This window comes from Ahaetulla prasina, chromosome 1 (genome assembly GCF_028640845.1).
Source record: "Ahaetulla prasina isolate Xishuangbanna chromosome 1, ASM2864084v1, whole genome shotgun sequence".
Taxonomy (NCBI): Eukaryota; Metazoa; Chordata; class Lepidosauria; order Squamata; family Colubridae; genus Ahaetulla; species Ahaetulla prasina.
In genome coordinates this window covers 133,583,029-133,607,581 of record NC_080539.1, presented here as the reverse complement: position 1 = coordinate 133,607,581, position 24,553 = coordinate 133,583,029, and the positions used below count along the sequence as shown (strand labels likewise).

Here is a 24,553-nt window from a genome sequence, read left to right as displayed (position 1 = left end):
GTGTATGCCGATGAGTGACATTCAAAGTGACAATAAAGTTATTCTAAGTTAGTCTGAAGCCTAAAGCGAATTGTTCGGGAGAGCTGAAGAAGCCGAAACTAGAAAAAAATAAATCCACGTGTCCCATCCATCCATCCATCCATCCATCCTCCACGTGGAATTTATCGCGGAATTCAAACTTGCTTTCGAAGCGAGGTGCAAGGGTGGCTCGCGAGCAAGGGTGGCTGCTTCTTTTACGACGGAAGCCCGACTTTCCGTCCCCACTATTACGCTCCGTCCCAAAATTGGCAAGAGCCGCCTTCACAGCTATCCCGGGATATTCATTCAGCAATTTGGAACCTTCGGCTCGAAGGCCGAAGCGCTTCGGCCAATCACGCGCCGCCACTGACGCGCCGGCCAATCAGAGCCGCTGCGGGGCGGCGAGCGCTAAACTGCCTCATGTGTAAAGTCAACCGGCGGCGAGTCAGCGTCGGCTGCTTCTTGGTCAGGACGTTTCCCCGCCATGTCTGACTGGGAAACCGACGGCGAAGAGGACCAGCCCCGCGCTTCCCAAACTAAGCTTCCCCCGAGCGAATGGTACTCGTTGGGGTCGGGGGGATCTTCGCAGGCTTTGGGTACCCGGCCGGTGGGGAAAGAGAAAGAGAGACGCGGCGGCGGGAACAGATGGTGTTCGCGGCCGGCGTTTGCCCGCCAGTCTGGGACCTTGGAGTATCGGGCAAGAGGAGGAGGAGGAAGAGGAGGAGGAAGGCACCGACCGGGATCGCCCCCGTTGTGCTTCCCCCTGGATAATGCTCTCGTCGGCACCGTCATAGGTAGGTAGTTTGTTATTGTGGTTTGCCGCCTTTTCAATACATAACTCAAGGCGGCCAACAGACTTAATTCTCCTGCCGTCTTTTTCCCACCCCCACAACAACAACCCTGTGAGGTTCGTTGGGCTGAAGAGAAGAGTAATTGACCCAAAGTTCACTTAAAGGAATACGTAATAAACAGAACTGGTAGCTAAAATCTATTGAGTAATTAAAAAAAATATTCAAAATCTTTATTGTCAGTGCACAACATATGTACAATGAGATTGGTTGAGCTCCCTCAGTTCACACACACACACACCCAACACAATACAACTCACAGTGCAGACATTCCTCTGTAAAAGTCGAGTTAATATGATGTCAGATTTAGCCTTTGTTTATTTTATTTTATTTTATTTGCTTGGAATTGTGGCTCAGGCTGGGCAATGCCCTGAATCGAAGTCAAGCAAACTATGTCAATATGATATACCTGGGCTGAATATGTAACTCTCGCTAAAAGGAGTGAAAGTGGTTGCAGCAGGTTGTGGATAAAAGTTAAGATTTGGATGGGCTTCTTAAGCAGCTTTTCCTCACTTAGTCTTTGCTAGAGTTTGTCTTTCAATTTTTCCTCAAATGCTAATCCAGGGATTTGGGGACCTGAATTTTTAAAACATCTGGAAGTCACTTAAGCTTAAGAAGCCTCCCTTAGTTGTGTGTGCCTCAAACTTTTCTGCTTACAAAGCTTTACACAGCTTTACAAAGATTGATCTCCTAAAATTGCTTGTGATTTAGTTGATAAAAAGGATAAGGAAGACATAAGTGCTGTAGAATAATTACTAGCAAATTGATTTTATGTCTCCAGAATTAACTTAATAGAACATAGGTGAAGTGTGTATTTGTTGGAAGATGGATGCTACAATTTGCAGTGTATTGTAGGAAGAATCATAAGATACCTCCTCCCCTCTAGTTTCATGTGCCCAGAGAAGGCAGAGAAAAACCATCCATAGAAGCTAAAGCAATCTCTGCCTCCCAGCCAGAATGGCCTCTAGTAACCCCAATTAGAAGACTGAGGCAGGCTGAATTAATAGGATTAAGGATTAAGTCAGTAAACACAAAGCCACACAGAATTTACATTCCCCACCTTTCCCTAAGGCTAGCCTTGACCCTGACCACCATCCAGAAAACCACATAGGGACAATTAGATTACAGAATCTAATCTAATCAGATAAATTCACCAGGCATCTCCATCTCAGGTCCAAAAACCACTCTACTCCACATGCCAGGTTGTCAGCTGAACTGATGCTGAGTCACTTCACTTCTGATTCCTAGATAAATGGAGACCACCTTTCCTGTAGCCTGCTGCCAAATTCATTGGTCCTGCTTCTTTCTCCTGGCTTGGAACCGGGTGTATGTGAAAGAAATGGGTGTTGTGTGAGACTAGGCTAAAGCCACCATACCTAAAACTGGTGAAGGTAAGCAGAGAGGACAAAAGCCAGGAAAAGCTCCCTCAGGGAAAGGAAGTTGTTAAGGAAACCAAAAGACAAAACTTTAGCCCGAACACATGGCAAGCCCCTCTCCAAGTTTCAAGAAGTTGGGCCTTTCCCACCAACAAAGCAATGACTTGAGGGATGAAAGGGATCCTGACACCTACTCATTCTTTGAGTCATACCCTAACAGCCTAGTAGACTTGGATAAACAGTGCCTAACAGCCTAGTAGACTTGGATAAATGTGGATGAGAGAAAGAGCAAATAGATATACTTTATAATCAGTAAAAGTTTGCTGTTTTAAATGTCCATGTATTTTAAAGAACCATTTGTGCCTCAATGTTGAGTTGAAAGTGGTTTGAGAACAGGCTTGTATAACAGTTTTCTTTATTTTTTAAAAAGCAAACCTTATTTATCACAAAGCTTATTAGTTCTAGTGCTTATAAATTCAACTACAGATCAAATTTCTGATAGTTGTCAGTAAGCTCAAATTATCTGACTATTTCATATCGAGAATAGCATGAATGTCATAGGAAATTCATTTAGCCATTTTTATATAAGTTGGCATATTATTGCTGCAATAATTTTATAAATTTGAGTAGCTATTACAAAAAGCATTTTGTTAATTGTGTGTGAAATAATTGTTTTGTTAAATATTGATGTTTTTTAGCAGGAATTCTGATGGATTTAGAGAAACTCTATGTCAAGTATAACATAATTTGGTAAAGCATGCCTAGGTTATTTCAGGTAGTTTAAATTGTTTGACATTACTTTGCATATGGATGTAATCACCCTGAGTCTTCAAGAATGAGTGGAATGAGGATAAGAGGGAATATGGTAAAAGGATTGTTTTACTTCTATAACTATTTATCACTAAAATATCACTTGACATTGGAGAACAAGGAAAAATGATTGTGAAACAGTATAATTTTTGAGAAATTTTAGTTGAAATTTATTGGGTTTTTTTATTGAATTGCAGACATTTATTCTACTCTTGATTTTAAAAAAATTGCAGTGTTGTCAATAGCAGTATGCATCTTAAAAGACTTGATTTAAATTGTTTTGCATATTTCTTTTACAACAGGTCGAGGTGGAACTAAAATTAAGGAGCTTGAAGAATCATCAGGTTGCAAAATACAGGTAAGATGTTCTAATTCTTACATGTGACAGTTTCTTTGAAATAAAAATGCTCCAAGTAACTCCACAAGTTACTTTATGGTCAGTCCTAATATCCTGTTATGGAGGAAACAACTAAGAATTTGGGAAGAGAACTAAGTGTATACATTTTAAATAGTTAACTCTGTTAAATGATTCTTATGTGTGTGTAAATATTTTAACAAGTATTTGTAAAAGTTTTACGTCTTATTTATTTTAAATCACTACAGTTACAATATGTAGATTGCTTCATTTCTAAGTTTTAATTCCTAATCTAAATATCTTGTGTTTAGGTTATAAAGGGAAATTATGAGGCTGAAGTAAAGATATTTGGTGGAAAAGATAAACAAACCAAAGCTAAAATGCTGATTGACAATCTTATTGAAAGGTATAGTCAAAACAATACAGGAGAAAGAGGTACTAAAGGTAAGAGTCGAAAACGTGGTGTTTATATGTAGGCATCTCAGAAAATTAAGTTTATTGATTTAATAGTGAAAAAATATTTAGCCACTTTACTGATAAGTAGTAATAAATTGAAAGCTTGTAAAATATATATAATAGTGGATATAAAATTTCCACCCTTCTTAGGGCTGTTCAATATTCAAAAAAATATCTTAATTGAAAAAAGACTGTCCTTGAGTGATCTTGAAGTGCAATTTCTATGTGATTCTAGGGTTAAATTTGTCCTCATTTAAATTGCCTGGCAATCTGATAGGAAACTTTTGATAACAAGCCTGATTTTGTTTTAACAGATTCCTGTAAATATTTTGGAAATACTTCATACGGTCAATCTGTGATCATCAATTCTGAATTCAGTAGTCCAAAACCATCAATTAACTGGGCCTCCCTTCGAGAAAACAAAGCTAAATATGAAGCCATGAAGTGGATCGGTTAGTGTAATAAGGTTTTTTTTTAATGAATTATACCTTAGTAGCCTTCAAGGTAAATTATTTTATCAAAAGTCATTCCTTTTAAGATTTGAATAAACATACAGAAGCTGCTCCTTCAGATAGCCTCTAAGCAATTGAAGGTTTTAAAGGTCAAAATCAGCCCTTTGACACGCAAAAGAAACAGACCAGCAGTAAGCCTAGATGGTGAAATACTGGCATATAGATAGTTCTCAATTTATGACCACAGTCGGGACAAGAATTTTGGTCATAAATGAAGACAACATATGACTTGATTTTGGACTTGTTTTTGCAACCATTGTTATGATGGTTGCAAATGAGCCGTTAAGGGAATTACATAGTTGTTAACTGAATCCATTCTTCCAAATGGGTAAATTGTCACAGGTCTGTGGGACAATATAACCAGTCATAAATGTGAGCCAGTTGCCAAGTGCTTGAAATGTCCATTATGAGCCTGCCCATTATGGTTGTAAGTTTTGTGACCAACCTGATTTTATAATTTTTTCAATAGTCGTTAATCAACCATTTTTTTCCTTTTGGGCTAATTTTGCCGAAAACCAGAGGTGAATGTTTTTTACCAAAAAGGTTAGTGTGACCATGGGATGCTGGAAAACAGCCATAAATGCAGTCACGTGACCATGGGAGGGCAGTGGCCATTGGAACTTTAGAATGATGTAAATACTCCAAAGGAGACCATGGTAACTTCGGACTATCAGTACCAATCACCTCACCTGCATTGGATGAAAAGGAGCGGTAGAGTTGGGTATAATCTGTAAATTGATATAAGCATTATGCACCTGAGCCACACATGCTTCTCTTTTGGTATAACTATAATGCTATGTGGAAATGACCATGGGAGACAAAAGAGATGGTGCCTAGGGAATAATCAGATAAAAGTGAATATAGACCACAGCTGCAAAATGGGCAGAGAAAAACACCTAGAAATGAATCTCCCTAAGTTTTTATGTTTTTAAAACTAATATATAAAAGAAATTTAAACTTTGCATATTTATTATATTAATTTTTTGCAAGCCATACTGAAACAATATTTTCTCCAAAATAACCTCACTGCAGTTGTTAGATTTAATTCATGAACAGAATTTATTTTTAAAATACTGTAAATTACAATGTGAGAAATGTCTTCTAACAACTTTTCTTTTACATTTAATAGATTTGCCTCCACTTGAAAAGTGTTTTTACAAAGAAGCCCCAAACATCGCTTGTATGTCACAAGAAGAAGTTGATAAGTGGCGGTAAGAATTAAGATAATGAAATTTATGCTTTATATTTAACTGAGGTCTTTTAGATATTTGGATTGGGAATTGTCTACTAAATATTCAGTTAACGCTGGATATGGATGGATAATTACCATGAAACCAAAATGGGCCATTTCTGTATTTCCAAAGATGCGGTATAGTAAAATAGTTTGCATCTATTGACTCTCCTTTTTGGCAAAATATTGGCCTGTGCACTATGTAACTTAAAAACTGTAGCCATGGAGCAACTTATTTATCAAATTTGTATGTTATGATTCTGATTAGGGTAGCTAATTAAACTAATTATTAAAGTTTACTAATAATAGTACCTAGTAATACAGTTAATATAAAGCATATTTATACATTCATATTATGTAATAATAAAGACTAGATACTTAAGTAGCAAAAGGCATAATAATTTCTCCAAAGATTTTCTGGGCGATTTAAAAGTTTCTGGAAGGATAGTGTACTAGAATGGAGTGTGGTTATGGGTGTGGACAAGAAGCAATGGCTGGAAACTAATCAAAGGGAGTTTTCCATTGTTCATCAGAAATGAGTGAATCAACATACAGAAGTTTTTTAAATATATTTTAGACTGAGAAGTTTTACTGTTAGGAATAATGGGGTTTTTTTTAGTTGAAAAAACATTTATTAGGGTTTTTTCTTTATTCCTACCATCTTAATCACCAATATTAAAACATACTATTCAGGTTCTGGTATTTTGGACTGGAAAACCAAATTAGGAGATCTATTAATACCATTATATCCCGACCAAACCATTTGTTTGCAAAAGATATTTATTGATATTTACAAATTAAAATTTACATATTCACTGCCACTACTACTTCTCACAGTTTGATGGAATTTGTTTGATGGAATTATATTATTGTCATATTTTTCAATGTAGGCTGGCAAATAATTTTCATTTGAGGTCCCTGAGAGGGTTTTGGGAGACACACACACCCCAGGTATCCTAGGACCACTCCAGGATATGCCAAACAAGTTGCTTCTAATAAAAGCTTCAAAATATTGTTCCAAATTGTTCATCTAACAAACATAACTATAACTAGACCAAACCTTGATACTGAATGATAACAGAAGTCCCTGTAATTTGTAGATTTGATTTCTAAACTATATTTTCAGTAAGAAAAGCTCACATGAATTTTTCCATAAAGGCCACTAGAGGCTGCTCTTGCGCCATGGGGAAGGGAAGATATTTTAAAGTCTTATTCTTATATAATTAACTTTGTATCTGAATTGTTTGCATCTTGGAGACCCATCATTTTAAAAAAAACTTGGTGTTTTCAGGTTGACAGAGCCTTATCTACTGAGATTCTTTAATTGTGTTATTTAGCTCTCTACTACATTTATTAAAAATGCCATTTTATAATTACCGTTTGACTTTAGTTGAATATGTTTGTAATTGCTGAATGAGTTTTCAGCAGCACTACAAATTCCAAATTCAAACTACAGTTAGAAACTTTTCTCATTTGCTAGAAATTTTTTAGATTTTAACAGATTTTTATAGTAAATGAAAAAAAAAACTTAGAAATGTTCACATTTCTGCCTTTGGATTAAATGGGCAGAGAGGAACAGTTTTTTGAGAGTGTTTGAATCATTATTCTCTCACAGAGCAGACTACTAGATTAATTTCTATTGTTATGTTAAGCATTGTTGATTGGCATAATCAGTATCATGCTATTTGGCTATATATACCCAAATATAAACTCTAAGCAAAGTTAGGATGAAAAGTTCAGTTTTAGAGAACCATTTGCAGATGGCTCTGACAGAAATAGAGCCTCTTAAATGTACATATAAAGAGTTATTATAGACTTAATGGCTATAAGTTCTGTAATAGTAAGTATTACACTGAGCAATCTGTTGTAATACAGACAATGTTTTCATTATGTATATTTTTATTAGAATTCTTTTTAAAAACAAATACTTTAAGCATTTGCACATATAAGATGAATTTGCACTGACTAGGGTAAGCAAAACATTTCAGGGTTGAAGCATTCAGACATTTTGTTCTGTCCTCACAAACTGTTGATTTCAGAACATTTTTAAGGAATGTATAGAATTATATCTTACTTTAAAAGTTTCAGACTAAAACACAATATTTAATTCATCCTTTCTCATTGATTTTGTTTATAAATATATAATTGTCCAGAATAAATTTGTGGAATGTGCATAATATTTCCTAATCTGGTATAAACATATGAAAGCACTCATATCAAAAATTGATGTAAAAGATTTTTTCTTTGACTTTGTTTTTTTATTTAAGAAAAGAAAACAATAGTATTTCATGTGATGATCTGAAAGATGGTGAAAAACGTCGTATTCCTAATCCTGTTCATAAATTTGAAGATGCTTTTAAAGATCATCCCGACATTATGGCAAATATAAAAAAAGTTGGTTTTGAGAAGCCTACTCCAATTCAGGTATTTCAGCTTTATTATCTAATTGGCACGAAACTATTTCTGTTTACATTTCAGCAAATTCACCGAAATTCTTATTTTAGTCACAGGCTTGGCCAATCATACTTCAAGGATTTGATCTCATTGGAATAGCACAGACGGGTACTGGAAAGACACTAGCTTATTTAATGCCTGGATTCATTCATTTGGATTCACAACCAGTGTAAGAACAAAATGTGATAAAACTTCTATTATATTGTAATGCAGGGGTGTCAAACTCAATTTCATTGAGGGCCACATCAGGGGTGTGTTTGGCTGCAGGTGGGCAGGGGGACGGGACGTGGCCAGGATAGGCATGTCCAGCTCAACATCACTAGTGTTGGGGGCGCCTTTGGTGGCCTGAGTGCTCTCTCAGCGAAAACAGACTCCCAAGCTCTATTTCCAGATGCCTCTGCCAGGGAAAACAGAGCCAGAAAGGGCTGCACACAGCCTACCTGAGGTCTGGTTTTGCTGGCAGAGGCACTGTGGGCTGGTCCTTTGTTGTTTACAGGGTGGCCCTGCGGGCCTTGAGTTTGACACCCCTGTTGTAATAGATTACTATTGATAAGGCAGATAAAGTAGCTCTGCCTACCATGGGTTGAGAATGATCCACTGATTCCATCATGATCCAAACAATATAATTGGGATGTAAATTATGTATGCTTTTTTTTACTTATTTTGTTCTACAATTGTGCTTTGGAGTATGGCTTTACTGTGATCTGAATTAAAGCTGAATTATGTTTGGATGCAAGTTAAATTGGAATTATCCTCTTAAATTTTCCAAGTGAGTGATGGGATTGATTGAAATTCTTAAGTGTCCTCTATTCTTTCCATTGTCACTAACTCTCTTTTCTGAGGATTTCCTCAGGTTGATTGTCTAAAGAAGTTGTACTTTTTTCAGTTCTAGAGAAAAACGCAATGGACCAGGGATGCTGGTTCTCATTCCAACTCGAGAACTGGCCCTTCAAGTTGAAGCAGAGTGCTTAAAATATTCTTATAAAGGAATTAAAAGGTACTAATCCACATCCTCTTATATGGCAGATATTAGGGTGTGTTTTTTCTGAACCTCTAGAGTGATTTGGCTAAAAGGCTAAGCTGTATTCTAAAGTTACATTATCTTATTTTGATATGCAGAGTGGTTATAACTACCGTATTTTTCAGAGTATAAGACACACATTTCCCCCCCCCCCAAAAAGAGTGAAAATTTGGGTGTGTCTTATATATTGAATGTAGCCCTGCCCACCCGCCGGCCCCCACCCTTTTGGAGCTTTTGGAGGCTGCAAACGGAGAGCCTCAAGCAGATTTTTTTTTCCTTATTTTTCTCCCCCTGAAATAAGGCGCATCTTCTACTCCGAAAAATACGGTAACCAACATCTAGCAACTATTGACAGCATATTCAAAACTATAGAAAAAGTGGAATAGACAATCAGGAACAGATCTTGAATTTCTTTTTCATCACCCTATATTTTTCTTATGTGTAATGTTATATTCTTAGATTTAACTTAAAGAAGCACCTATTTTAATTAAATCAGCAAATACGTTGGAAAAAACAGCATTCCACTTAGTGATAAATTTTAAACAAGTTTTTCAGACAAGGGATATTTTAGGGGTTGTTCAAATGATGTTCCCTTTGCTCTTAATTAGGAAAGTAAAACATTATGAAAGTCTTTTTATAAAATTTGTGAAGACTGTAAAATATTAAAATACATAGTAGCATGTCAGTTCAGTTCTAAAGATTGAATAAACATTCTTCCTAGCATTTGCATATACGGTGGTGGAGACCGGAAAGGACAGATCAATACAGTTACCAAAGGCGTGGACATTGTTATTGCTACTCCTGGCAGATTGAATGACCTGCAGATGAACAGTTTCATAAATCTGAGAAGCATAACATATTTGGCAAGTAGTCACCATTATGTATTAGGTGGGAATGTTAAATTATTCATATATTGATAACTGGCTGGAACATCTTCTAAGTCTATTTTATTTTATTTATTTATTTATTTAATCAAATTTTTATACCGCCCTCTCTCCCGAAGGACTCAGGGTGGTTTACAGCCCGATAAAAATACAAATATAATACAAGATAAAACACTAAATTAAAAAACTTATTTAAATAGGCCAAAATTTAAAATTACAATTAAAATGATAAAAACCCCATTAAAATTAAATTTAAAACTAAAATTCTAGTCCAGTCCTGCACAGATAAATAGATGTGTTTTAAGCTCGCGGCGGAAGGTTCGAAGGTCAGGAAGTTGGCGGAGTCCTGGGGGAAGTTTATTCCAGAGGGTGGGAGCCCCCACAGAGAAGGCCCTTCCCCTGGGTGTCGCCAGTCGGCACTGCCTGGCTGACGGCACCCTAAGGTTCATTGCTATTCATTGCTATTCTCTCCTCCAGTTTTCCTTTTAAATAGTGAGCCAACATTACATAACCATGGACATGTTCAATTTACACTTATTTGCTGAGATTAAAATGAGCTCCTGTGCATTTTTCCTAAAGCTGTTCTCCCTACCAGCCCAAACTAGAGCTACTGTTTCCTTCTTTTTATGTGTGGGTGAGTGCAACTTTGGTTATAAACAGAAGTAAAATTAACTTAAATAAATTAAATAGTAAAAGCAGACCTGAAGCAAAACATTGTCATCTGTTCAGTGTTTTGACCAACTAGCTATGCTTTCTTCCAGAGTTTGCAGTACCATTTTTTCTTCATTTTTCTACCTCCCCATTCCCTAGAAGTCAGCAATGATCCTGCTTGATAATTACTGGTCTTTTTTTTTGTCCCTTATTCCCTTAATTTTCTATTATCTTTGGAAATTTTTTTGTAAATATGCGGTTTTGACTATAGAACCACACACAGGTCTGTGTTACTAGCGATATAAACAGGTAACGTATTCCTTTAAAGCTAGTTTATATTTATTTTTCAACTCCCAAGCTGCAAATTGCAGATGGCAAGATTTAATAAAAAAAACAACACCATAATCCAGCAACAATCCTGTAGGGAAGAAGAAAGCACTAAAATAACAAATGTTTTGTGCAGCTTGAAACACAAAGCAAGAAAGCCTGCTGAATAAAACATTCATCAAATGTACCTACTGCTTTTGAATGTTAATATAATAATATAAAAATAAATTATTCACTTTCAAAGACCAAAAGAGCAGATTCAGTGTAGTCCAGTAAAACAGAGTAAAACTGTTAACAAACTTAACAAACTAAGGTCAGATTCAAACCCAGGCCTTTCAAATCGCAATCCAACCTGAACAAAATTTGATAAACTCCTGGAAATATCTGTAGTCAGTCTCCTAATTTAAAAAAACCGCAATCTCCTCTTTAGAATAACTTAATTTTTAGTTAATAAGGGTTATTAAATTGGACTGTCAGATATGTTACAAGAAGTGAAGCTATCCTAACAAACCTGTCTGAACAAGGTACTTCTGACATGAAATGTTACTCAAGTGGCGATCGTGTGACAGCAGGACACTGCTACTGTGCAGATTCGCCTAACAATTGCAGTTGGAACTGCCATTGTAAATTGACATGGTCATGTGACAACATACTTTACAACTGCGTCACTTAGCTATCTAATGAGTTAACTGAGTTTTTAGCAGACAAATAGTTACATACTAAAGCTAAAACTGGTAACAATATTACCTATGAAAATAACATTCTTTGATATTCTGTAAAGGGCCTTCCAGGTTTTTTAAAGTGAAGATGAGATGTAATGCAGTAATAAAAAATCTGTTCTTCCAGTAGATGCTGGCCTAGTGAAAATTAGAAAATTGAATTCAGCCCTGTGTGATGTTTGAGTGATGAACTATCTTAAAATGTGGCAGCACTTGAGTGCCTTCTCCCAGGTTATATTCCAATAGCAGCGGAAAACTGGAAGGAGAGATTTGAAAAGAGAGGCACGGAGTCCAAGCCAGAGAATATCTGCCCCTAACATAGGGCTAGGAATGACTTAAGGACTGACGTAGGGTAGTATTGATGCAATGTAATTTATTTATAATCATTTTTAAAAAATTCATTTTTAATTACTTTAAAAAATAAGTTTATTCTTTTGGTCCTGTTATACAAATGTCTATTCTATCCTCTAACTTCCCCATATTCTACCCAGAGTTTAAGAGTTTACAAATACTAACAGGTGGTGATACTACTCGTTATAGCAGAGCCAAAGAATAATATAAGAATCCCTACAACAAAGAGTACATGCAACTAACTCAGATACATATCCACTAAAATAAATATAGAAATACAGACTACAATTAGTAATTTTCAGATTGTTATATCAATTATCAGTTCATCATGTACACTGAAATCAACAGTAGTTAACCATATTTTTCATAGGTATTGGATGAAGCAGACAGAATGTTGGATATGGGTTTTGAGCCTCAAATAATGAAGATTTTGTTAGATGTACGTCCAGATAGACAAACAGTTATGACCAGGTACTGTAGTATACTTTTTTTGATGGATATTGTTGCCTAAATATGTGCTATGCAGAAAATGGATAATTTGTTTTATATCATATTGCAAATAAAAATTTGTATATCTCTTTGTGGCCTTTTCATTTTAAATTGTTATTTTTATTTTAAATTAGAAACGCCTAGAAAATGCCTAGAAAGAATATTTGACACCATGTGGTTGTTTCCTTACCTAGAGAATAGAATTCTTTATTGGCCAAGTTTGATTGGACATACAAGAAATTTGTCTCTGGTACATAAGCTCACAAAAACAGCAAGCAATAGGTCATATATATCATAGATTATAGTTAGAATCATTAATTGTGAGTTACAACAAGTGATACAGGGGGTAAATATCTTTTAGTCTAAGACTAAGAACAACCCCTAAAATATCCCTTGTCTGAAAAGCTTGTTTAAAATTTATCACTAAGTGAAGTTTTTGCTGATTTAATTAAAATAGGTGCTTCTTTAAGTTAAATCTAAGAATATAAATAACATTACACATAAGAAAGGTATAGGATGATGGAAAAGAAATTCAAGATCTGTTCCTGATTGTCTATTCCACTTTTCCTAATAGTTTTGAATATAGAGAAGGTAAATATGGATAGCTCCAAATATCACTCCAAAGTGATATTTACCACTTTGCAATTTCTCTTTGCAAAGGCAGCCTCTCAAACGGACCTTTTGGAGGCTGTTTGAGAAGCTCTCTGTTTGGGGGCTAATTTTGGTGTAGGTATGAATTAGATATTCAGCAAAGTGATGGCACAGGGAGAAAAAAACGATCTTTGTGTCTAACTGTTTTGGCATGCAATGCCCAATAGCGGCACCCAGAGGGGAGAAGTTGAAGCAGTTTATGTCCAGGATGTGAGGGGCCTATAGTTATTTTCTCAGCCCTCTTTCTGGTTCATTCAGTGTACAGATCCTCAACGGAATGTAGAATGGTTGCACTTGTTGTTTCTGCAGTTCTAACTATCCATTGAAGTCTATTATAGAAATATCCATTAGACTATTTTTTATTTGTTTGTTATTTATTTTTCACATTTTTGACCCACCCATCTCCCATCTCCTATGGAATATTCTTCCCCTGGAAGTAAGACAGACAGGTTTATTTTCCCGGCTTCCAAAAAGGAGTTAAGACTCTGTGGCCTTGCATGGGGAGCCCAGGGAAGCATGCAGCCATGTGGTTGGTTAGTCCCCTGAAATCCCTCCTTTTTTTGCTTTGCCTTCTCTTAATTTTTTTAAATTTTTAAAAACTTTTATTTATGCTATTTTATATTTTAACATGTTATTATACATCAACTAGAGCCCCCCCTTTGAGGGAGACAGAAATGTGAAAAATAAATAAATAAAATAAAAGATCTCATTCGTGCTAACATAGATTGGTTCATTTCCAAGACAAGTTAATTTTTCACTTCTTCAACAATATCTTATTTCCTTTGTAATAAGACCCTCTTTCACTATGGAAGTAGAATGGTGGTATCATATTTCTGAAGGTACCAATGTCTGTTTTTCTCAATTAATTGACATATCCATGATCTGTTGTCCAGAGTCATTAAGTTTACTATGTAATTCTGGGCAATACATAACAATATTGAATTGTAAAGTTGAAATGTAAATAGGCTCAGATAATTTAAAAGCTATTTTAATCTCTTTGAAAGAAATATTGAAAATTAAATTAGATATTTTTTTTTATAAATGCAGAGAATGAATGCATGGAAGAAAAAGTTTGTGAGATGGAAGGATGCTAGATGACATGACATGGAATAAAAAGTCAAACAAATAGCAATGAAATCCTTGGGAGGTTTTTTTAAAGCAGGTTTTAAATGCAGCTGGATTGATAAGTGTTTTTATAGAAATAGCAAAAGAATTAGAATAGGGGAAATAATAATCTTAAATTTTTAAAAAACATTTTATTTTAATTTCACCAGTGCTACATGGCCAAGTGGTGTCCGTCGTCTTGCAAAATCATACTTGAAAGATCCAATGATCGTATACGTTGGAACTCTAGATTTAGCGGTGAGTTGTACTGAGCATTAATATTGTACATATCTCTAATTAATGTATACCAAAAATGTCTGATCTTACTATGCATATGTGAAAAAAGGCTGTTGGAGAAAATTAGTAATTTCAGTAGTATACTATCAAAATGAAAAATATATAAAATAATTATTTGGGGAATAGCCCTTAGGCAATGTCCTGTCGTTTCTAAACAGCATGCATATTATTCAGAAGTCATTTAAATGTTCTACTTTGTTTGCACATTATCTGAGTATTTACAGTTCTTACGGTATAAGTAGCTTTGACAATATATGCAATAAGCCATTACTTTTCAGTCATATTTCCTTGTAATAAATTTTGTTTTACAGGCAGTGAATACAGTAGAGCAGAAGATTATTGTTATTCCAGAAGAAGAAAAAAGAGCTTTCACACATCATTTCGTTGATACTATGAAGTCTGATGAGAAGGCCATCATTTTTGTGGGAAAGAAACTTACGTATGTAGAAAAGCTTAACACAAATGAGCTTCAATTGTAACATCATTCTGTATAGTCCAGTATTAATTTGCTCTGATAGTTCACCTACCAGTTTCCCCCCAGAAATACCTTTTTTCATCACTTATTTGTATTTAACTAGCATTTAGATTAAAACTTTCTAGAGTAAAGCATCTGCTGTATACTTAGCTAGGTTAAATTTATGCTCTTTAAAGATAGTGTTTTTTAGCACTTCAAACTTTTTTTTCCCTTTCTCTTTACAATAGTAATAATAGTAGAAGTGACATTTGGGAATAAACTTTTTTTTAATTGTCAAAAACAATTACATTAGACAAAAATGGTAAAATAGTTTCCAAATATCAAAATTAAAACCATAATCTTAATTTAAAAATATTTAACATTGAACATTAGTGGGATATAATTAGAATATTGTTATGAGTCAGTGTTAAAGAAAGCTGGTACACTACAAAAAAGAAAGTTTTTTTATACACCATTAACTCCATTATACTGTTACTAAAGAGGTCTAATATTCTAATATATTTGTCAATGTGGATTTATTCTAGGAGTAGCATTTTATTCTCTGACATTTGCAGTATGAATTATATTTCAGTTCTGCCACACATCATTTATATATTTTAACCTCTGATTGTTTAGTGATACCACCCCTTAAAATTATCTTCAGGATTATCCATTTTGTGATTTTTTAAAAAGTAATTGTTTGAATAAATTAATAAAAGTAAAATTTAGTATTAGAGTATGAATATTTAGGAAATAAAATAAGTCATCTAGCATATGTGGTAGCTGATAGGTTTGAATTTTTATTCTAACTGTTCTATAAATATTTATTGATACATTAATTGGATTAAAATCCTTTATGTATTAGCTTTGCTTTTAATTTTTTTCAAAAGGGCTGATGACCTTTCAAGTGATTTTGGACTTCAGGGAATTCCTGTTCAGTCTTTACATGGCAATAGAGAACAGTGTGATCGTGAACAAGCTTTGGATGATTTCAAAAAAGGTGATCATAATCAATTTAACATAATGTGATTATGTAATAATCAAAACACATAAACTCAAATTCAGATCTTTATTACAGGATTTGAGCAACTTGGAAAGATTTCAAAGATAATTAATAGTAAAACCCAAGTTAAAAACTATGATGTTAAAATTACGCAAATGCTGGGGCTCCATTTAGAATCATGTAATATTAAGCAACTTGTGAAAATTGTATACTAAGCAGGACTGATATTTTCATATTAAATGCTGCTATTGATGGGGGCAGGGCCATGAATTTTTCTTTCTAGGCCAGATCTAATTTAAATATAATCAATTACATCATGGATTTGAGATGCCTTTTAAGAAATAAGACACATCTCAGGATAGTGAGTTTCCTTGATAGCATGCATCTACAAAAAAAGATTTTATAGAAAATGTTTGCCCATACTGGCCAAAGCAGACATCAGCCCTTTTACAATGAGTGAATCTCTGGCCAAGTTTTTAATTCTGATCAGCCATTGTAGCCTCACTCATCAATTAGTATGAATCTTTCCAATGAACAATTATTTTAGCCATTATTAGAACCTAAATAATATTTGTAGGCAAGCCCTGTTAAGCATGCAATATGAAACCCGAAAAACCTAGGTTTGCCTCATGGTAAGGCCAACCCTGCTAACATGTTAGTAAGATGTGCTAACAAACTCTGTTCTCTTCACTCAAGTGAGTTTTACAAAATGTTCTTACAGCAGAAATGGTTTCCCCCCTCCCCCCAAAAAAGTCTCTGTCTTTAATTTGTGTCAGAAAATACTTCTTTCCATGTTTTTTCCCCTGGATTCTACTGTTTCAGTGGAGCATTCTTTTCATACCATTAATATTAGACAGTCACATTCTACATTAACTAAACTGCATCCTTTTAAATCAATTTGTACTTATTCACTTCTTTTTTCATTTTGTTGAAAGAATTTCCCTGAGTTCCTTTCTTCCAAGCTGGGAAAGAAAAGTGCAATCTCCCGGGGGAATGCAAGTAATCAAGACACAGAGACTGGCTGCTTTTGGAAAGGATCTCTCCCTCTCTCATCTCTCTCTCCCCCCCACTCCATTCTCCTCTCTCAATGTGGCCATCTTGACTTTGATTATAGTTTGTTTCAAATTTGATCCACTGTGTTAATGTTGAGAATTGGCAAGGTCTGTCCCTCAAATTGTGTACATAAGAGACAAAATGTTCCCATAAAAATACTAGGGTCTGGAACAATCCAAGTGGGAATAGATTTCCATAAGTATCAACTGTTTGGTAAACTACAGAAAAGTAATACTTCATTCAAATGTATTGTGAAATATTACCAGTTTTTATTTTGCTTGTTCTAGGCAAAGTTCGTGTATTGATAGCAACAGATTTGGCTTCCCGTGGACTTGATGTACATGATATTACGCATGTTTTTAATTTTGATTTCCCTCGTAACATTGAAGAATATGTACATAGAGTGGGCCGTACTGGACGAGCTGGGTAAGCCAAACTTTAAACCGTTTCTATGTTACCAAGTAGAAAATATGAGTATTCTTCAGCATATTCTTTTATCTTATATTAGATGCATTAGAGTACAGGGGAAATGTAGCAGTCTCTCCTCAATAGGGATTCATCAGCTGAACAGATTTCTCTTTCCTGTTAAAAATAATTTATTCCATAGAGTTGAATAATCATTCCTCATTAAAGAAATGAGAGGAGAAAGAAAACATTCTATGTTAGTATACTTTCATATATATTGGGTATTGGACTTTCCTGCCAGTCAGGTTTGCAAGGATGTTTTTCTCAGAGTTAAGGATCCTGCTGTAAGTAGAGGAGGGCACAATGGCTCAGCAGTTAAAGACGCTGAACTTGTCATCTGGAAAGCTGACAGCCTGGGTTCAAGATCTGAGCACTGCACAATGGGGTAGGCTCCCATTATTTGCCTCAGCTCTTGCCTACCTAGCAGTTCGAAAGCATGCAAATGTAAGTAGATAAATAGGTACCACTTAAGTGGGAAGGCAACTGCATTCCGTGCGCCTCAGTACATAGTCTTGCTGACCATGTGACCATGGAAACATCTTTGGAAAATGCTGGCTCCCTTGGCTAAGAAACTTGGCTAGAGATGAGCACCATCCCCTAAAGTTAGACACAACTGAATAAAGGAAACCTTTACCTTTGTAAATAGATTGAGCTGTCAGAGAGGAACAGAAGATGGGTTGCTTTTTTATAAACTCCCCTTTTACCCACTCTAACTAATCATTTGGAGCTTCAAGGATCTAAATGGCAACCAGTTCTGCAGCTGTCCCATCATTAAAGGTCCCCCAAATACCGTTTACTCCAGAACGTTCATCTTCATTACCCACTCCGGCAGAGGTGGCTGAATCTCCCATTCTCTCCCCCCCCCATATTTTGAATGTTGATAGTCCTATTTAAAAAATGGAGCTATCCATTTGATGTTTGGCAGACATGGATCCTTTTCAGCAGTAAGGCATCGTTTTCCTGTCTATGCACAGGGTAAATAAAGATAGCTTGTATATTTTCCTCTCTTGCCATAATCTTCTAAACTGCTTCTTGAGAAGTTTGATATTTACCACTGGTGCAATTTCAATCATTCAGAAAGGAGCAATCAGTTTTTATTATTTAAGAGTCTAAAGACAGAATATGGATTTAAAAATGGAACATTTTAATAAATTATCAATACAGGTCTATAAAAGGAATCTCTTAAAGAAATATTAAACCCCATTTTATTTGGTGAAAGAGTTTGGATTGATGTTAAGCAAAAACTTCTTTTAAACAAAACCCAGATATGAACTATTTATTTTGTTTGCTTTTACACAGACGCAAAGGAGAAGCTATAACACTTGTCACAAGGAGTGACTGGCGAGTTGCATCAGAGTTGATTGACATTTTAAAAAGAGGAAACCAGGTAACATTATAACTAAGCTTCTTGCTACTTTTTTTCCTGTTATTCCTTTTACTCTTATTTGATTAAAATAATATAAAACATTAAATACACATTTAAATTGATTTTTAAGTTTTTATTTGACTAGTTTATATTATACGTATAGCTTCTTATTGCATGTAATTTCTAGTAGCTTAAATAAAATGTCTTTGGAAGAAGCATAAATTAAAAGCCAGGTGATAAAATTAATTACAACAAAAAGTTGTTTAAAATAAATATTAAGTCATTAAAGACAATTGAGAACAACATAGATGTTACCTGATATCTTAAAGAAACAACTACAGATATGTAGGAAGGGTGCTTCAAAGTGTATGGGTCCCATATAAGTAACCCTTAGACAAAAACACCCAGAGAAAGGTTTTTCAAGCTATTAAGACAGTTAAATATTGTGTAGAACAGAGCGAGCAACTGGTGGAGGGAAGGACTAGGATTAAAATGTGTGAGGTCATGATATACCTGGGGTGGGTGAGGTGTTGGAGGTCAGTTCCGAAAGGTTTTGAATCATTTTCTTTTTAATTGAAGGGCGGCTATTTCAGAATTTACACTGTAATTTCCATGTTTCTTGTTAAAAGGTAAAAAAAAGACTGCATCATCAATTTCTGATAACGCTGTATAGATGTGGCTTGGCCAACCACAAAAAGGGCTCATCAGGTTTTATATTTGTGAATATAGAATTATCGTTGAGTTGATAGCTTGTGGTTAAAATCTGTTGCTGCTACAAAATGTGTGTTAATTTTCAGTTTGTTTATTTAAGTGCTAGGTTATAGTTTTTACCTTACATTTTATATTATATTGTTTAAAATTGTGATAGGAGTTTTTGCAAATTTCAGTATAAAGCTAATCTCAAATCGTTACCAAATATTTTCATATTCACTACAAATTGCAGTATTATATTATAGTATAACACTTTACACTTACAGTAACACGAATTTCCTGGTTTGGAATAAATATATTGTTTCCACAAATGGAAGATAATTTGTTCCATCAGATTTTCCTCTCCTACCTTTATAGCCTTGAATTGTCTCCACAAAATATCACAGGAGGAAATTGCTCAAAAGTTAGAAGGAACTTAGATAACTGATTTATATTTCTGAATTCAAAAGTCTTCTGATATAGCCAAGAAGTTCAGTATACTCCATGTTCTCCAGAAAGACCTCCAAAACACAAAATGCTTTTCTTAAGATACAGACGATTAAAAAAAAAAAAAAGATGAGTAGTATCAAGTTGATTTCTGTTTTTGCAACTACTGAAGAGTTGTTCTTCAATGTGCACATTTAAGGAGTAAATGCTAAAACCTCATTTAACTTGATGCAAACAGGATTATTGATCTTTTAGAAGGTGTTTATAGAATATATATTACAGAAAATGATTTGCGGAATATTTTCATGATTTTGTTATAGTTTATAGAAATTGAAAATGTAATAATGGCTAATTGTTGGTTTATCTAACTTTAATAGGTGATTCCTGAAGAACTCATTTTGATGGCTGAAAGATATAAGCAATTCCAGTTGAAAAGGGAAATAGAAAATGGTTTAGGAAGATCACGGGGGCGGCCACAGAAAGGTTTCTAGGCTATCTGGAAACAGTATAGTTAATGCCTATGGAAAATTCAGTAAAGTGACTTGTGTGTTATTACAACAACAGAAAATATGAAGCCTGGTTTTCTTCAAGGTGCTTTTTCAGTCTTTCTATTTGGTACCAGATTTAAAACAACTTAATTTCCTCTACTGCTTTGAATTCTGTGATACTATGATGACTATTTTGAAAACAAATGAAAATAAAACTCCTTTGTAACATGCTCTGGAATTTATTTGATCACATCATCTCACTTTGGCAGAGAATTTAAAAAAGCACTAACTGTTAGTATTTCCTCCTCTTTAATACCAACCATAAATTATAGTGCCTTGCAATTGGTTTAAGACAGCCTCATCTGCCTTGTAAACTACTCATGGTTTTGATTTAAAACTTAAATTTCAGATTAATGGCTAGTAGAACATGTTCAGGGTTTATAATTTTGCTAGCATTCTATTTTATGGAATACTCTTAATAAATTGTCATAGATTCAAGAGACATAACGGGATCAGATCTTCCCTTCCCCAACTTTACTTTAAAATTAACTCATTTTTATGCTAATATATGAAAAACATTTCGAATTCTAAACATTTTCAATTCACACCAGATCGTTCTAACCTCATGTAGTTCTAACCATTTCAGAACATTTCAAGCTGGAATATTTCTAATAAGATTTTTTTTACTGTTGTTTGTGCTTTTCATTTTCATTTCAAGAGGTCTGAGAGTCAGATGTCCCTGCTAATTTTGATGTTTTGACCATAGACCAGTCGTGACACTCCCACTCATTGCTTTTTTTTTTTTTTGGCGAAGTTGCTGGTGACGGGGGTGGTTTTTTTGGCAAAAACTGAACAAGGAAAGATTCTTCATGAATCCCCATCATTTTGATCCCTATTGAGTCTTTGTGAAAAGAGCTCCAAGTTAGTATCTCCCCCCCAAAAAAAAATGTTTAAATAAGTTTGTATTTCAAGAGTTCTGTGATCAGACATGTCTTAATTTTGATGTTTGGGTAGCAAACCAGAAGTATCATTTACCAGAAGAAGCTAATTTCACATACTGACCTGGAGAAAGGAATAAGCCAGGACTTGTCTCATGCCAAGAAAAAGCTTTACATATTTCTCTTATAATAGAAGAAAGCAGAAGGGAATGGTGAAGATGGGGACAGGAAGAGAAGGAGGGGGAGATACCACAGTAGCACAGACTTGCGCTATCCAGAGTGCCATGCAGAGGGCAAACTAGCCACACAGAGTGGCTAACAACATTCTGTGGGAATGTTGCCCTCATCCCGGACTTTTTCTCCAATGATTTCACTTTGCATTCAGGCAGGTCTGACACCAGTTGGCTTCTTGCTGTCACATGAAGCGCCATTAGCTTCCTACAGGAGTACTATCTATTTACTTCAGTGGTGGAATGCTGTTGGTTTAACAACCGGTTCGGTGATCGCATGCTTCACACGTGTGTGCAGTTTTACAAATAATAACTTTCTGTGTTACCACTTGGGAGCAACAGCTGAGGTGTAGCAATCTGCTCTGCCACACTAATTGGCTGAGAAGATAAAGCACAAAGGCGGGTGGGCGGGCTGACCTGGTCGTCAGAGCTACTGGTTCACCCGAACCAGTCAAATCCCACCCAATTTACTTGCATTTTGCATGCTTTTGAACTGCTAGGTTGGCAGAAGCTGACGGGAATAATGGGAACCCACTCTCACAGTGCTAGGGTCAGAACTATAGGAGTACAGAAAACAGATCTTTTCTGGCTGGCAAATCCACCAGCTTTAAGCTATTGAGTCGCCATAAGCAGGCCTGTAGTTCCATGGTGCTGCCCCTTTTACTGGATATTTCATTATCAGGTAGATTTTGCCAGATGTTAGCCACTTTTCAATTTCGCTTCCTTGCAGTATGTTGTTGAACTGCTTGGCAACCAGTGAGTGTTAGACAAGTCAGATGTTGGTCTACTTGGTGCTGACCAATTCTCAATCTTCCTTGCTCTTTTGTCTACCATTTCTGTTATTACATGTTCTTTCATTTCAGGTTTTTTAAATTCTTATTCACCTCCTTTAACCAAGCTGTGTCCTTGTTGTATTTTGTTGGGTTATCCCATATCTGCCCAAGAAGTGCACTGTCTTCCTTGTCAAGTATTGACTGGTTCACTGCAGTCTCTTCAATTGGTTGGTAGAGAAGTTTCTGATTGGATTGAAAATGGAGATTCTGCCTATAGTGGGGAATTTGAACTTCATGTCTGTTGATCTTGGCAGGAGGCGGAGGGTGTCCCAAAAAAGGAGTACAGGTGTCTTTGAAATTGAGATATCATAATTCACTGAAATAGATTAAATAGAATAGAATAGAATCACATTAGTCAATCCTGTACTTAAAGAGAAACTACATCTTATATTGAAAGTACTATAAGTATTTCCGTGAAAAAATAACTAATACATTTAATCAAACAGCATTTTTGTCCAATCAAAACTAGCCAAGTTGAAAAAGACAATAATTTAAGCTGATTAATAATTTCTCATCAGAAATTATAAAGATTTTTTTTTAGCATATTTGCCTTTGGAAAAATTCAGCCAAGCATATCAAGATATAAACATTTAAACTGAACAGTGGGGACAGAGAATTAACTGATATAGAAAATTTCTGTCCCCAGCAATCGAAAACTAAAAGGGTTATCAGTGCATGTAACATAGATGTCTGTATGGGTAAGACCAGAGGTTCCCAATCTTTTTCGGTTTGCGGCTCCCATAACACTTCGGATTTTTTCCGCGGCTCCCTTAATAGGTACATCCGATTTTTTTTTTAATTTTTGTCTTTTTTTCTGAATTTTTTTCTGAAAGCTGAAATCTTTTCTGTTAACTTTAAAATGTGCATATTGCCTCCTTGTAAAGAGAGATTCAACACATTCAACTTTTCAAAGATATCACATAGGTATGTGAGTTTAATCAAAAAGTCTGTTTCTACAAAGTGTTTGGCATACTCATGTTTTGCTGATGGACGCGCCGTCTCCTTTGATGGGAGCGGCCTCTGTGGAACTTTCCCAGGCGTGGGGGTCCCTGCTTCGGTCTCGGAGTTTGGCCTCGCGATCCCCTTGTTCCCTCGGGTCTCCGCCTTGTGGAGGAGGTGGCTGTTCTCGCCCAGCCTGGCTCACCTGGGAGGAACTAACGGGTGGTTTTGCTATTTTCTGCGCAGCCTCTTTCCCGATGCCGTCGGCGTGGTGGCCGCGGCCGTGTTGGGCAGCGTGTCGGGTGGTCTGGGAGGCCAGTGGCGCCGCGGGCAGACTGGAGGAGGTGCGCGTTGCTTCGTCAGGCGGCGGGTCTGGGCGGGCGCTGTGGTTCAGGCGGCGGGCGGGCCGGAGCTCGCGCTTCTCCTTTGGTCCGTCGTCGGCGTCTGCCGTCTTCCTGCCTGCTGTGGCCTGCCCCGCGGGGGGTGTGGGTGCGGCTGCGCGGGGGTCCCTTGGCTTTTGGAGTTGTCCCGAGTTGCGGTGTGCGAGTCCCGGTCGCTGCGGCCGTGTCCGGCTTTGTGCGTCTGGGATCTCGCGGCACCGCGTGTGGAGCGGACGCTGCTTCTTCGCGGCTCCCTTGTGGCGGTGGCGCGGCTCCCTGGGGAGCCGCGGCTCACAGTTTGGGAATCACTGGGTAAGACTATCAACCATGCTATCAAGCAAAACCAAGCATTTAACAGTGAGTGCCGTACCATGTGCACTAAACCAACAGGTGGCAAGAAAGTAGGGGCAGTCAACACAGGTTATGTAGACAGTAAACACAAGATCAATCCAAATGGACTCAAATGTCTATACACCAATGCACAAAGTATGAGGAATAAACAGGGTGAATTAGAAATCCAAGTAAATGAGGGTAGATATGATATTCTTGCCATTACGGAAACTTGGTGGGATGAAACTGACAAATGGAACATACAGCTAGAGGGATATAAATTATTTAAAAGAAATAGACCAAATAAAAGAGGAGGTGGAGTTGCACTATATATAAGAAATAACTACATCTCTACAGAAATAGAGCACAACAATGATGAAAAT

At 36.1% G+C, this 24,553-nt stretch overlaps 1 protein-coding gene across 1 annotated transcript; it reads left to right on the top strand.

Moving 5' to 3' along the window:
- Window positions 1-497: 497 nt before the first annotated feature.
- DDX43 (DEAD-box helicase 43) lies at window positions 498-20,997 on the top strand. Its single transcript, XM_058176256.1, has 16 exons — window positions 498-812; window positions 3,355-3,410; window positions 3,719-3,851; window positions 4,178-4,315; window positions 5,505-5,586; window positions 7,874-8,030; window positions 8,111-8,229; window positions 8,947-9,057; window positions 9,803-9,944; window positions 12,384-12,484; window positions 14,428-14,515; window positions 14,866-14,993; window positions 15,899-16,008; window positions 17,352-17,490; window positions 18,829-18,916; window positions 20,410-20,997. Exons 1-16 carry the CDS (start codon window positions 503-505, stop codon window positions 20,521-20,523), a joined length of 2,016 nt encoding a protein of 671 aa, XP_058032239.1. The 5' UTR covers window positions 498-502; the 3' UTR covers window positions 20,524-20,997.
- Window positions 20,998-24,553: the final 3,556 nt, after the last annotated feature.

Coding starts and splice junctions, on each gene's coding strand:
- DDX43 (XM_058176256.1), top strand. CDS start 503: ATGTCTGACTGGGAAACCGACGGCGAAGAGGACCAGCCCCGCGCTTCC. Junction 8,230..8,946: donor CATTTGGATTCACAACCAGT/GTAAGAACAAAA, acceptor TACTTTTTTCAG/TTCTAGAGAAAAACGCAATG. Junction 18,917..20,409: donor TTTTAAAAAGAGGAAACCAG/GTAACATTATAA, acceptor TAACTTTAATAG/GTGATTCCTGAAGAACTCAT.